At 33.6% G+C, this 14193-nt stretch overlaps 3 protein-coding genes across 3 annotated transcripts; all 3 read left to right on the forward strand.

Annotated features, from left to right (window-relative positions):
• Window positions 1-513: 513 nt before the first annotated feature.
• On the forward strand, window positions 514-1906 carry PCOAH_00019110 (KIR protein; the record flags this gene model as incomplete). Its single annotated transcript, XM_020058720.1, has 3 exons — window positions 514-552; window positions 701-1447; window positions 1628-1906. 3 exons carry the CDS (start codon window positions 514-516, stop codon window positions 1904-1906), a joined length of 1065 nt encoding a protein of 354 aa, XP_019914250.1.
• A 4492-nt stretch (window positions 1907-6398) lies between these two features.
• Window positions 6399-8010, forward strand: PCOAH_00019120 (KIR protein; the record flags this gene model as incomplete). The annotated part of the gene is made up of 3 exons (XM_020058721.1): window positions 6399-6446; window positions 6596-7429; window positions 7636-8010. The coding sequence occupies 3 exons, from the start codon at window positions 6399-6401 to the stop codon at window positions 8008-8010; spliced, it is 1257 nt and encodes a 418-aa protein (XP_019914191.1).
• Window positions 8011-12563: 4553 nt separating this feature from the next.
• Window positions 12564-13280, forward strand: PCOAH_00019130 (KIR-like protein; the record flags this gene model as incomplete). Its single annotated transcript, XM_020058722.1, has 1 exon — window positions 12564-13280. One exon carries the CDS (start codon window positions 12564-12566, stop codon window positions 13278-13280), a length of 717 nt encoding a protein of 238 aa, XP_019914083.1.
• Window positions 13281-14193: the final 913 nt, after the last annotated feature.

Here is a 14193-nt window from a genome sequence, read left to right on the forward strand (position 1 = left end):
GTTATTTCTCCTTCTTTTTTAATAAATAAGAAGAAAGAAAGAGGAACGCGGAAGAAAATAAAAAAAAACAGGGGGGGAATGTTGTACGTCCTTATATACACATAGAAGTAGTAGAAGGAGGAATGATATGTAAATAATAATATAATATTCCAACGAATAATCATCCACACCCTAGTAATATAAATGAATGTATAAGAAGGAACGTATATGGAAAAAAAAAAAATTTTAATTACATCTTCTTTTCTTCTTCGCTCCCTTTATCCATTGTACTATTCTTATTTCATTATTCCAAGACACTTATTCCAATAGATTTTGTTCCAACATATTCTGCTTCCTACATTATTTGTTACTACGCTTTTGTTCGTACATTTTTGTTCCTACATTATTTGTTCCTCAAATGTGAACACGACGATTTAATACATACATATATGAATATATATATGTAAAGGAAAACATCACACATTTCTAACATGAACTTATTACTTACATAAGTATGCATAACATGTGAACGAAATGGCGCCAGACGCATCACCGGGAACAGCAATATTAACGGTAAATTTGTATTCTGATTGGGGAGTTATACACTAAACATACAATATTTTTTTGTGTAGTGTTGTACATTGGAAGACGACGAACATACACACACATATACATGAATATACACAAATACATCTATTTTTTTGCTTATATTTTTTTGTAGGAGGAAGAATTGGGGACGCTACCCTCAAGAGAAAAGTATAAGGAGTTAAATGACAAGTCCGAAAATGGTGGAGATACGCGGTGCTGGAGTGAATTAAAGGATAAATTAAAGAGGTATATTAAGAATAATGATTCTGTTGTTAAAAAAATTATAAAGGCATTCTGCTATATATATGGAATGCAAGATAGTACGCGTGAAAAGGAAGGATGGTGTGATTATTTTTATTATTGGCTAGGGGATATATTGCCTAAGGGATTGGCAGATTCTATGTTTGGATCAGCTATGAATATTTTATATAATAAAATGGAACGTGAGGACAAAGGGCAGAAGTGTAAAGTCCTGTATACGTCTAACAGTAGAGAAGTTTTTGAAGCATTGAAAACAGTATTCGACTATAAAAAAGACGAAAATACGATAAGGACACAATTAGGAAACGGAGAGAAGAAAAAGTGTGCTCAACAGTATTATTCACATTTAAGGGGTATAGAGGGAGCCTATAAAATACTAAATGACAAATGTAAAGAGGGGACTATGAGAGAATGGTATAATGCATTCACTAAGAAATATGAAGGTTACAAAAGTGAGAAGGTTTTACAACTGAATTGTATACTAACAGACCAGAGAAAAGCAATTACACGCACAGCGGACTCCGCTGTCGAAGGAACTGGTACTGCTTCCATTGCAGTTCCTTCTGCATTGGTCGCCACAGTAGGCCTTCCTACAATCGCTGTTTTCCTTTTATATAAAGTATAATTAACATAATTATTACCACTGTGTATTTGAAAGATGTGGATGGAATATATGTAAATATATATATAAATACATATATGTAGACCTACATAAATATATATATAACATATACCTTCATATATATATTGTATATATGTGTACATGCTCCCCCCCACCTTTTTTTCTTCCCCTTCGTAGTACGGTCTCCTACCTTCCTGGATAAGTAACTACTTTGGAGGAGGAAGAAACAATAACAGCAGTGTAAGCAACATTAGAAGGAGAAAGAGAACAATTGAAAGCGACTTTGAAACATTGACGAACCATTCTACAGACGTCTCGACAGTGTATTCAACAATAGCAGATTTGACAGATGGATCTACAGTATATGGTGGGACACAACCACCCACCAGAGGAAGGAGAACAAATAATGGAAGAAGAGAAGGAAACAGGAACAATATTAGTTATCAACGTATTTAATGAACACAACGCACGCACACATTTTGTGTCATGCCTGCTGCTGTTCTTTTTTTGTATGCTTCCTTCTTTTTTGGGTGTGTGTTACATATATATATTTTAAAATGAAGAAAGAATTAGAATGTATAATAATACATACATATATAAAAATATATATTAATTCAAAATAATGGCAAAAAATGTAGTTCATTTTAGCGCATAATTCTACTATTTCAGAAGTAGTTGTAGTGGTTCGTATTCTTTTTTTTTCTATATAGAAAGATAGATAATAAAAAATAATGAGCACTTTTTTTCTCTCATTATATATTGTCGCCCCCTTCAATTATATGTCGCCTCTTCTTCTAACGGTGTGAAATGAAAGAGAAGGAGCACCAAATTATGCTCAAATATTTTGAGTACTTAAAAAAATTATAAATACAGTTTAAGCATTAAAAAAAATTATAAATGAAATGTTATGCATATGTACATGTGTTTGCATATTTGCACTCCAAAAAATTTTTTTGTTCTTGTATTGTTTCTATTTTGTTTCTTTCATAAGTCTTCAGATACAAGAGTGAATATAAATCAGTTAAAAAAAAAAAAAAAAATCGCTTTTTTCTCCCTTCCATTCCATTCCTTCTTCCATGTTTCATGTGTCATGTGCATGGTTACATTAGCTCCAATAAATTTGAGGTATTTCAATAAATATTGAATAAATAAATGTACGCATCATTCAACGGAAGAGGAGGAGAGAAATGTGTTCTATGCACATATATAAAGTGTACAATATATGTACGTTAACAATATTTTAATAACAACCATCCTCCCTTTTAAATAATAACATCAATTTGAGCATGGAAAACAAATGAGAAAAAACAAAAAAAGTGCACAACATTCGATGAAAAATTTTTTCTCCCACTCAAAAATTTTCCTTCCTCCTGCTCAAAAGAAGGAGAAAAGAGCAAAGAGAAAAGTATTTCTACGAATTCATCATAAACAGAAAAGAGTATTCTATAGAAAATATGACGGGGGAAATTACATTCCGTTCCCTTCCCTTCTTTGCTATATGCAAATGCATGTAAATCTTCAACCTACACTTCTTTTCATTTCATTCCATGGGATCTACGTTTCCCCCATAGAATATTGATAAATGTGTACATACAAAAGTGGAAGAGAGTGCTTTGCATCCATTGGAAAAATATATTGTGGTAGTTTATAACTTTGAATAATTCATTAATAATTATAGAACATGCGTTAATAAGTGGTGCATGTTGAAAATGTTCATTAAATGAAATTGTGTTGTTATATATATATACACAGTAACAGAAGTGTGTGAATGTATATAAGGAAAAGAGTATCTGAACAAAGAATTAATGTACAATACAAATAATGTACATTCTGCATGAATATATATAAATAGGAAGCACATTTTAAATATAAATTCATTATAAAAAGAGGAATATATATATATACATAGAAATGTACAATTGAACCATGGTGATCGGGCTTGAAGTACTACACACATTCCATTCTCCTTCCATTCAGAATGAATATACAACTGCTTCGCACATATAATTATCTATGCAAAACTTAGTGAAAAAAAAAAAAAAAAAAGGAGTAAAATAAAAACTAACATTCCATGTTGTAATTCCACACCTACAGATGGGACCGAGTGGAACAGGTGTACAAACACCTGTTTTATATTCAGGTTGGATCTATGATATGCTTGGTCAGGGTGCATTCGATACAGATACACAGGACGATGAGTTCATCACTCCATCAGAGAAAAAATTAACTGATTATTCTAGTCTCAGAGGGTACCTGAAACAAATTTCAGGTGCCTGGAAACTTATAATTAAAGTAATGGGGAACGGGGCCCCATCTGATACTACACCCTGTTATTTTTTTTATTATTGGTTAGGAGATTTAGTACATAAGAATGATAAAAGTGGGGAGTTCTCGGATGCCATACGCGATGTATACGCTGCATTAGAAAAAATTCATAATGAATGTAAATGTAACCCCCTGGAACAGCACACTCATAAGGACAAAAGTGTCTTCCTTAAAGAAAAAACAAAATTCGAATTAAACCAAGACTATAAACCAGAACAGACAAAATTGAAGAGTTATTATGATGCTTGTGACAGTCAATATCAGCAAGAGCATGGAGGAAAAACTCCCCCTAAAATTCCTTCTGATTCTGCTGTGAAGGAACAATGTCGTAGGTGGTTGGCGGCAGGTGGTAGTAGTGGTGGTGATGCCACCACTAATACATATTGTACCAAATTCAAGACTACCTATGAAACATACTGCCAAGGGGAAGGATCATCCGAAGGAGGATGTGAAGTGTTCAAAAGGGTAGAAGCTGCCTCCACACTTCAGGAAAGTAGCACAACCCCTTCCACTGGAACTCACATCACTTCCGCTAGTGTTATCCCTTCTGCCGCTGCACTATTGGGACTACCCACAATCGTATATCTTGTTTACAAAGTATAATTACCACTATTAACACATTTTAAAATATAAATAGTAACAGTATTTATTAATACTTGTCTTTAATTAAAAGAAAAAAGAAAATGAACTGTACTATATCATACAAATCCTTCCCACCTTCCACCCTAACACACTTTCCTTCCTTACTTCCCTTCAGTACACTTCATTATTCGATGGGGTAAGTAACATCCTCTTTGGAAATAGTGCTGGAGGAAATAGAAGCAGAAGGAAAAGGACACCCAAGGGGAGGCGCAATGTAGAAATATTCACAAACACATTAACGAACGGCGACGATGTCTCCACACTATATTCAACAACAACGGACGTTTCTACAACTGCAAGTTCCATAGAATATAATGCACCACCATCATCATCATCTATCACCAGCAGCACCAGAAGACGAACAAATAATAGGAACAGCAATAATAGAAAAAACATACACTACCGTGCAATGTAATATGTTCCTTCCTTCGTCCACCACCCACAAGTGGAAGGCATAAGACAGAACAACAGCAACGACCGCAGAGGCAACAAAGAACCAATATAAAATATCATGCCACGTAATATTCACTCCCTTTAGGGACATAAATAAACACAAATTTTATAAACAGTGTGTGTAAGAGAAAGGAAGCATAAATGACATTTTTTTTCTACCAATTTTTTTTATTTTTTTTCATTTGTTCCTTTTATTTCCTTTTTCCACACTTCTCTTTTCTTCCTTTCTTTTCTTCATATTTCCTTCCTTCTGTTTGTTTTTCATTTGCATATATAACTAAATGGGAAATGTACACATAGAAGAGCACGAAAAAAGAAAAGGAGGAACAAGGTACGGACATTTTTGAAAAAGTGCTCTCATATTTATAAAGAAAGATAGAAAAATTACACAAAAATAAAAACTTTTGTAAAAGCAAAAAGGAAAAAAGTGAATAATCATTTTATACAAAGGAAAAAGAAAGATGGGGTGTGTGTGGTGTGGTGCAATATAACTTTTAAAATATCGTATAAAATGAAAAATAAGGGGGAAAGTAGTAAAGGTAGCTCATCTGTGGGAGCATGCACATCCAACATAGGTGAGTTACTTAAAATATACGCACCGAATTTTAAAGGGAAAGAACAGAAAAAGGGGGGAAAAGAATAAAATGGAATTGTTATTACTAAACGGTAATAAAAGGAAAAGGAGTAGGTTGTACGACAGAGCATTAATATAGGGGTGGGCATATATTTTTTTCTTCCCACCTATATAATTAATATATATTTTTCTGTATTTTAACCTTTCTTTCCCACATACACATACACAAATTTATAGGAAGTATAAAATATGGTTAAAATTCACATACTTAAAGAAAAATGGAAAGGAATGCTCTATTCAGATGAACTACACTGTATACATGTGATCAATCCATTCACAATCTTTTAGCAATATTTTAACAGTTCTCCTTAATAACCATCTCCCTTTTAAAATAACAATGAAACGCAAAATAACCACGTGCTCACTCAATTTTTTGCCCCCCAAAAAAGGAATTTACGCCCACCCTCCTATATTCCTAATAAAAAGGAGCTGGGTATGCTGTTAATAATAATAAAGAAATAGCAACGCTCCACAAATAAACAGTTATCATATAACACAGTAGTAAACAAATAAACTAATAAAATATGTTGTGTAGGAAGGGCTTAGTCCTTCACATTCCTTTCTATTTCGCAATTTCCTGTTCATTTTTTGTGCACATATTTTTCACTGTAATTATATATACATATAACAATTCGATACACATATATACATTATGCTGAGGTCATTCGAAAATTGAACAGAGTATATTATACATAAGAGTAGACATTTCACACATATCTTTGTGCATAATGTTTCCCCTGAAGAACGTGCGAATGCGCAAAGAGGAGAAAAGTTGCCTGCACATATATATATTTATACAGAATATGTGGGAGCAGAGGAGTTCTCATATATTTATTCTACATGTATAAGCACTTCTTAGTAGAAACCTATTATAACGAGAAATATCTATAAATAATGGCAAAACCCGCAGCAGCAGAACTGACGGTTATTATTCTCTTCAAAGTGAATAATTCCAATAATATGTGTGTGTGCATATAATACATTGTCTATGGTACAATAAGTTCAAAAGTGGAGTTATACATTAACAACATTCCATTTCTACACAAATGTACATGTTCCACTTCTTCCTTATCTCAATTCCATTTTTGTAGGAAGGTCATTTGGCCGAATTACCTTCAAAAAAAACATATCGTGAATATAACACAGGATGGAATACATACAGCGCATTCTGTACATCGTCGGGTGATGCAAAAGCTAATATAAGGAGTGTATTAAACACGTACAGCGGTTATGAACAATATGCGGAACAAATTGTAAATACATACTGCTATGCAACTACCATGGGAGGAAACAAACCCTATGATACATATTGTCAATTTTTTTATTATTGGTTATTGGATCTATTAATTAACAAATTGAATGTTCCATCACCCTTGAATGTTATGAAAACAGTCTACGATGAATTCAAAAATGTTCTTGATGGAAAGGGGTGTAAAAATATAAACGAAAATATTAAGGAAGATATTTTCCCCCAAGTAAAAACACATTTCGACTACAAACAGGACTATTTAACCCTACAATCACAGTTAGGGAGTGGTGGTAGTGATGGTGTTGGTGGTGTTGGTGGTGTTGGTGGTACAAAGACTTGTGATAAAAAATATCATGATCACCTAACGGCCATTAAATCAGCATGTTCTGCTGTAAGTACATACTGCGCAACAGAGGATGGGAAAACAAATAGTGCTTCATATTGTGGCCCGTTTAATGCAGCAAAGGACGGAGATGAAAATTACTGTAAGGAAAATAAGTTGGACATACTAATATGTGATTTAGTATCTAAACCACAAGTGGAGGAACCTGCAGCACATGCTGCAGGGGGAATAGCTGGTTCTACGCCCACCTCAGGGAACCATGTTACCGCTGGTACTGTTTCTTCCACATTGTCTATACTAGGATTACCAGCGGCTGCCTTTTTTTTGTATAAGGTACAAAGTACAACAACCATTATAGAGTACTATACACCATAGTATATACCCACCATAGTATCGTATATACATATATATGTACATATGTATATAGGTATATATACATATATATACATATATATATATATATATATATATATATATATATAATGCATGTCTATATCACCCTTTCCACTTGCTTTTTTTTTCTTTCCTTTTATTTTTAGTACAACCTTCTACCTGACTGGATAAGTAACAATTTTTGGAAAAACAACGGAGGCAGGAACAGGAACACCAACAGTAACAGTAGAAACAGGGTAAAAAGAAGTTCCACTGGGCGTCACCACTTTGACGACGACAACACCTTAACAGAAACTTCTTCTACAGAGTACGATTCAACTTCATTGGGTTCGTCATCCAATTTAACAGAAGACAATTCTTCTTTATACACTACAACTACAACATCATCATCATCATCTACCACTACCAACAGCAGAAGAGGAGCAGCAGGAACAAATAATAGGCAGGGGAAGGTACAAAAGAGGCAAAGTAACAACAACAGAAACGGACATAATAGAAATATTGGTTATCAAAACATTTAACACACATTGTGTAATGTAATGTCCTCCCTACGGAAGGAGCAATAAATGACCACCACGCATACGGTTTCTATACACAGTGTGGAAACAACAGAAGGACAGTTTTTCCCTTCTATTCTCTTTATATTTTATTTTTTATCTTTCTACCTCTATTTGTATGTTTTTGAATAACTCTCTGCATTTGGAAGAGGGGGAAAGAAATAAAAGAAAGGAATATACTCTCCCAAACGAAGGAATTTCGGAAAAAAAGAAGGGGGAACAGAATGTTCACATTATTTAGGAGAATTTTTGTGTATTTTAAAGAAAAAGGAAAAAAGGAAAAAAAATTATAAAGATAGGAACTTGTCGAAAGAATTAAATGAACATATTTTGGATCCTTCAGTACAAAAAAAAAGAACTTTTTCCCCATCCAATCAACAAAATAAAATGAAGCGAAGTGGAGGAAGAAAAAAAAATTTTTTTTTCTTTTTTTTAAACTTATATCAAACACATAGTAACGTGAACACTTTAGTCAAATAATAAAGAGTAAAAAAAAACAATTAAAAAAAAAAAAAAAAAGAAGGAAAGAAAGTGCTTATGGCTCTTCGGAAAAAAAAAGTGTTTACATATTTAAGAAGGAAAAAAATGAAAAAAAAAATAAGGAAGAAGTATTTTATGAAAATAAAAAATTGTAAAGACCTTGTACCAAAAAAAAAAAAATTTAATGAACATCTTACTATTTAGATATGTAGCGTGTAGGTATGTACACATACATATAGAGGAAAGGGAAGGGGAAGGAAGGGAAAAGGGGGGAAACCTTTTTTACATTATTAACTGCATATAATATGGCACATGCTAACAACTCCTAACAACAACTCCTTCTAATAATAAATACCTCCTTAAAAAAAAAAAAAAAAAAAAAAACATTCCGCCGCTCTCCCCCTTTATACATACTGACAGGAACCTCTAAATAATAATTGTAGTAATACTTTGGAATAAAATAAATATAATTCCAATAATGCCAATGGATAGGAAATATACGTGGGGAAGTTTCAATTTTTCTCTTCTATCCATTATATAATTTTAATACATTTCCTTCCTACATTTCTGGCTTGAATTATATGTATGGGTAATTTCATACATATATATATATATGTTATCATGCTGTATGAATTAAACAATGCATATTATTCGCAAAAATAAAAATTTAACATCAATCCATAATCACTATGGTGCGAACGGAATTCTTACAAATATATTCCAAAATTTATGAATATATATTGGAAGAATATGCTAAAATGAACATATTATACGCGAAGGATGTTCACTAGCAATGGCAGACGTAAGAGAGAAGAATGACAACTAGCTCCTTTCTATTTAGGATTGATAGTTAATAAGTATTCGCACAAAGTTCTCTATAAATATTGTAGTAAATTCAAGAAAGAGGAATACATGAAGACATTCTATACATTTTCTGCACGAACTGTATTTATAGGAACACTATCCACAAGAATTACCTTCCACAGGAAGGTACAATAAGTTAAATGAAGAAGCACAAAAATCGGAGAACAAAGATAAATTCACTGAAGTGAAGAATAAATTGAGTGATCATGGTGCTAGTGATGATGTCCAGGATAAAATTATTAGTGCATTATATTATATAGAGCAAATGACGGGTAATCAGGAAGGAAAGAATGAATGGTATGAATATTTCTATTATTGGATGGGTGAAATATTATTAGGGGATTTGGGTATAACAAAATTCGGGGATGCTATGGAGGAATGTGGGAAGGAAATTAAAAAATTGGATGAAGGGAGTCCTCAGTTACTTTTGTATGCAACGAAGGATAAAAAATTATTTGCAGGACAGAAAAAATTGTTCGATTACAGAAAGAATGAGGGCGTTATAAATGAAGAAATAGGAAAAAAAGGACGGTGCCCTAAAGAATATTTAAAATACCTATGGGATGTATGGTCGTCCTATATGAAGGTACGTAAAGAATACAAGAATTCTGTCGGGACCTGTCACTGGTGTCCGAAATTTCAGGACTTCTTTGGAAATTCAGGGCAGGGTGGAAATTCTAGTTTAGAAAGTAATCTAATAAAAGTAATGAAGTGTGCACGGGAAGATAGTCCCACACCTCAGGGAGATGCATTATCCTCAAGGAGTGAAGATGCCCCTGGGGGTATCACCGATATTCCTTCTTATACCTTCCTTGGAATAGCAACTCCCTTAATCACATTTTTTTTTTATAAAGTAAGAATGATTATCACTATGTATTGGGAATATATAAATGGATTAATGTACGAATATTATTCTTGTATGCAATGTATAAGTGACTAGCATTCCTTTTATAGGAAATGGATGCTGAAGTGTGTTATATTTATAATACACACTTGTACCCCCCCTTCTTTCTTTTAGTATATTTCTTTCTTATGGACGAGAAAAGGAAAATCTTCTGAACGTAGAAGAAGGATTGTCACGCGTAACTTTGATACTCTAACAGAAGACACGTTAACAGAATATTCAGGAGCAGATTATTCATCAATGGAATCGACAATATATTCAACAACTGTTTCTACAGCAGATTCAACAACAACGGATGCTTCCATTTTATATACTGATATTCCATCATCCAACAGAAGAAGAGCAAATAATAAACAACAACAAAATCAACAGGGACGAAGTAACATTGGCTATGGTCGCATGCACCGTTGAATGTGTAATGCTTTACTCCCCCCCTTTTTTTTTGATTTATAAATAGTATTAAAAAAAACCATGCGCACTATAAGAAGTCTTCAAAGTAACCTTCATTTTTTTAATAACATGCAATGTCCCTCTTCATTAAATGTACATGATATATAATTCCCATCCCCCTAATACCACACCAACACCACTCTAATAATAATACCACACCAACACCACTCTAATAATAATACCACACCTCAACACTCTACTAATAATACACAACGACACACTCTAATAATAATACCACCACCACGACACTCTAATAATAATACCACCACACCACACTAATTATAATACGCCACACCACACTAACAACACCACACCACACTAAGAACAACACACCACACTAAGAACAACACACCACACTAAGAACAACACACCACACTAACAACAACACCACACACTCTAATAATAATACACCGCACCACACTAATATCACACTGAACAAAAAAAAAACAGGAAGAAGAAAAAAAAAAAAAAAAAAAAAAAAAAAGGGGTTGTGCTACTTCCACAATATACTAATACATATTGAATACATATTGAATGTAAATATATGTGAATAGTAAACTATGTGAATGTAAAAATGTGAATAGTGTAAATATATGTGTATAGTAAACTATGTGAATAATAAATCTGTGAATGTGTAAATATGTGAATGTGTAAATATGTGAATGTGTAAATATGTGAATGTGTAAATATGTGAATGTGTAAATATGTGAATGTGTAAATATGTGAATGTATATATATTAATGTAATATTGAATGTAAATATGTGAATAGTAAATATGTGAATGTAATATTGAATGTAATAATGAATGTAAATATATGTGAATTTAAACGTGCGCATGAAAGTGCAAAATGTGTACATTCCAAAAGAGGAGAAAAAAAAAAAGAAGGGAGAAAAAAGAGAAGAATGCTCCCTCTCCATATATAGATATGAACTATACACTATACTATACAATATATACATGTACATTAACAAATATTTTTTCTAAATGAACAATACAACCTCCCTTCCACTCCTAACCATCTTCCGCTTTCTCCCTTCAAATACACAACAATAAAACTTACACCAATAATATATAATGAAAATTTTCGCAATAGGAGATATTGCGCTCCCATGTAAACAACAATAATGGAAACATGTAAATAATAATAAAATAACGTTCATAATAATCACCTATAGTCCAATAATATAATAAATAAATTAAAGAAGTATATAAAATGTTTAATCATTCCTTTCTTCATTTATTTTTCAATTCCTTAACACATTTATTATTTATATTGTACTATTAGTGATACATATGTAATGATTCTGATACATGCATATAATGTGTTATCACCACTTGAAAATTAAGAAACACATATTATTATTGAAGAAGAAAGAATGAAAAATTTTGAATATTCATCAATCATAAGAAGGAACAAAAATTTTTGCATATACGTATACTCCGCTATTACATAATTGTGTGAGAACAAACTTTTGAAGTAGAAGTTCATTACATATATACAACAGAAGAAGAAAAGTACACATATAAAAAAGAGATGGCTGAGGTAAGACGCTTTATTACTTCCTTAATTTAAAAGGAGAGCCATTTGAATATTATACACATAATACTTTTTTATATATACATGATATGATGTGTAGTGTGAAATATGGAAAATAAAGAATATAATAATATATATATTATTAATTATATTTCTAGGAACCACTTTTAAAGGAGTTACCTTCGCATAAACAATTTTATGACGTATTTGAAGGGTACACAGGAACATGTGATGATAATTGCGGGGGAAAAATATGGGGCCTTCAGAATTTAGAACGTAGTATGAGAAGTTATGGTAATAAAATTGTGAAAACAGTGCGCTATGTGTGTGAATTATATAAGAAGAGTGAAGATCCGCTCAATAGTAGGCGCTGTCATTTTTTATATTACTGGATTGGGGACCAATTATTCAAAAGTGGTATAGGTAACTCATTCAATGGCCTCCTATCATCGGTTGGTTCAGTACTAAATGATATATACAAGAATCAGGGGTGTACAGTTAAGTATAAAAGTATTAGCGGGGACATCTTCCTTAACAGAAAAGCCGTATTCGATTATTCCTACGATTATAGTACTGTGAGAAAAGAGATACTAGAGGATAAGATCCACTGTAAAGTAAAGTGGTCGGATTATTTAAATAAAGTTAACTTAGCATGTAAGGCTATGGAGGGGGACTGTGCGGGGAAAAAAGACATTAATGATGATCAATATTGTTCCGACTACAATAGCAAGTACTATGTATTTTGTGATGCGCTAAAGTACTTAAAAGAAGAATGTGATTCACAAGCCAAAGAAGAGAAAGCTAGTGAATATACGCGTCAGATGCAGCAACTAAGAGATGAGAACCAGCAAAAACTACAAGCAGCAGCTTCCAAACTAGACGAAGCTGTTCGTTCCGCTACCACCACAGCAACCACCTCCTCTATACTCGGCACATTAGCAATGACCGCTTTCCCTTTCCTTCTATATAAAGTAAGTAAAGTGATAGTACCAAATTAAAAAAATAAGAACTAAATTATTAACAGTATAACTAATATACACCCCTTAGACTCCCTCCTTCCTTTCCTTAGACCGTTCCTTCCCTCTTTAGATCATTCCCTTCCCTTCCTCATACCCTACATCCTTCCCTCCTTAGACCCCCCTTCCTTCAACCCCCTTCCTTCAACCCCTTTCCTGCAATCCCCTTCAATCAACCTCCTTCCTTCAACCCCCTTCCTTCAACCCCCTTCCTTCAACCCCTTTCCTGTAATCCCCTTCAACCCCCTCCTTTTTACCCCCTTCCTTCAACCTCCTTCCTTCCTTAATCCATTCCTTTCCTTCCTCCTCCCTTAGACACTCCTTCCTTCCATGGGTCCTCCTTCCTTACTTCCTTAGACATTCCTTTCCTTCCTCCTCCCTTAGACACTCCTTCCTTCCATGGATCCTCCTTCCTTACTTCCTTAGACATTCCTTTCCTTCCTCCTCCCTTAGACACTCCTTCCTTCCATGGGTCCTCCTTCCTTACTTCCTTAGACATTCCTTTCCTTCCTTCATCCTTGCAGCCCTTTCCTTCTTTAGACCCTCCTTAGACATTCCTTCCTTAGACCATCCTTTCCTTCGATAGACACTTTCCTTCCTCCTTACTCCCCTAACAACCTTCCATCCACCCTACCACCAACCACGCTAATAACCTTCCTTCCACCTACTACCCCTAACACAACCTTCCTTGCACCAACCACTACCCTAACAACTTTTCTTCCCTTTTAGTATAAGCCATGGTCTTCTTGGTTTGGTAACCACGCTTCTGGAAATGGAAGGAGCGGAAGAAGCAATAGAAGAAGAAGATCATCTGGACGCATATTTGATTCGTCCACGGAAGACACTTTAACAGAATATTCAACAGCGGACACTTCAACAACATGTGACGCCACAA

This window comes from Plasmodium coatneyi, chromosome 7 (genome assembly GCF_001680005.1).
Source record: "Plasmodium coatneyi strain Hackeri chromosome 7, complete sequence".
NCBI lineage: Eukaryota > Apicomplexa > Aconoidasida > Haemosporida > Plasmodiidae > Plasmodium > Plasmodium coatneyi.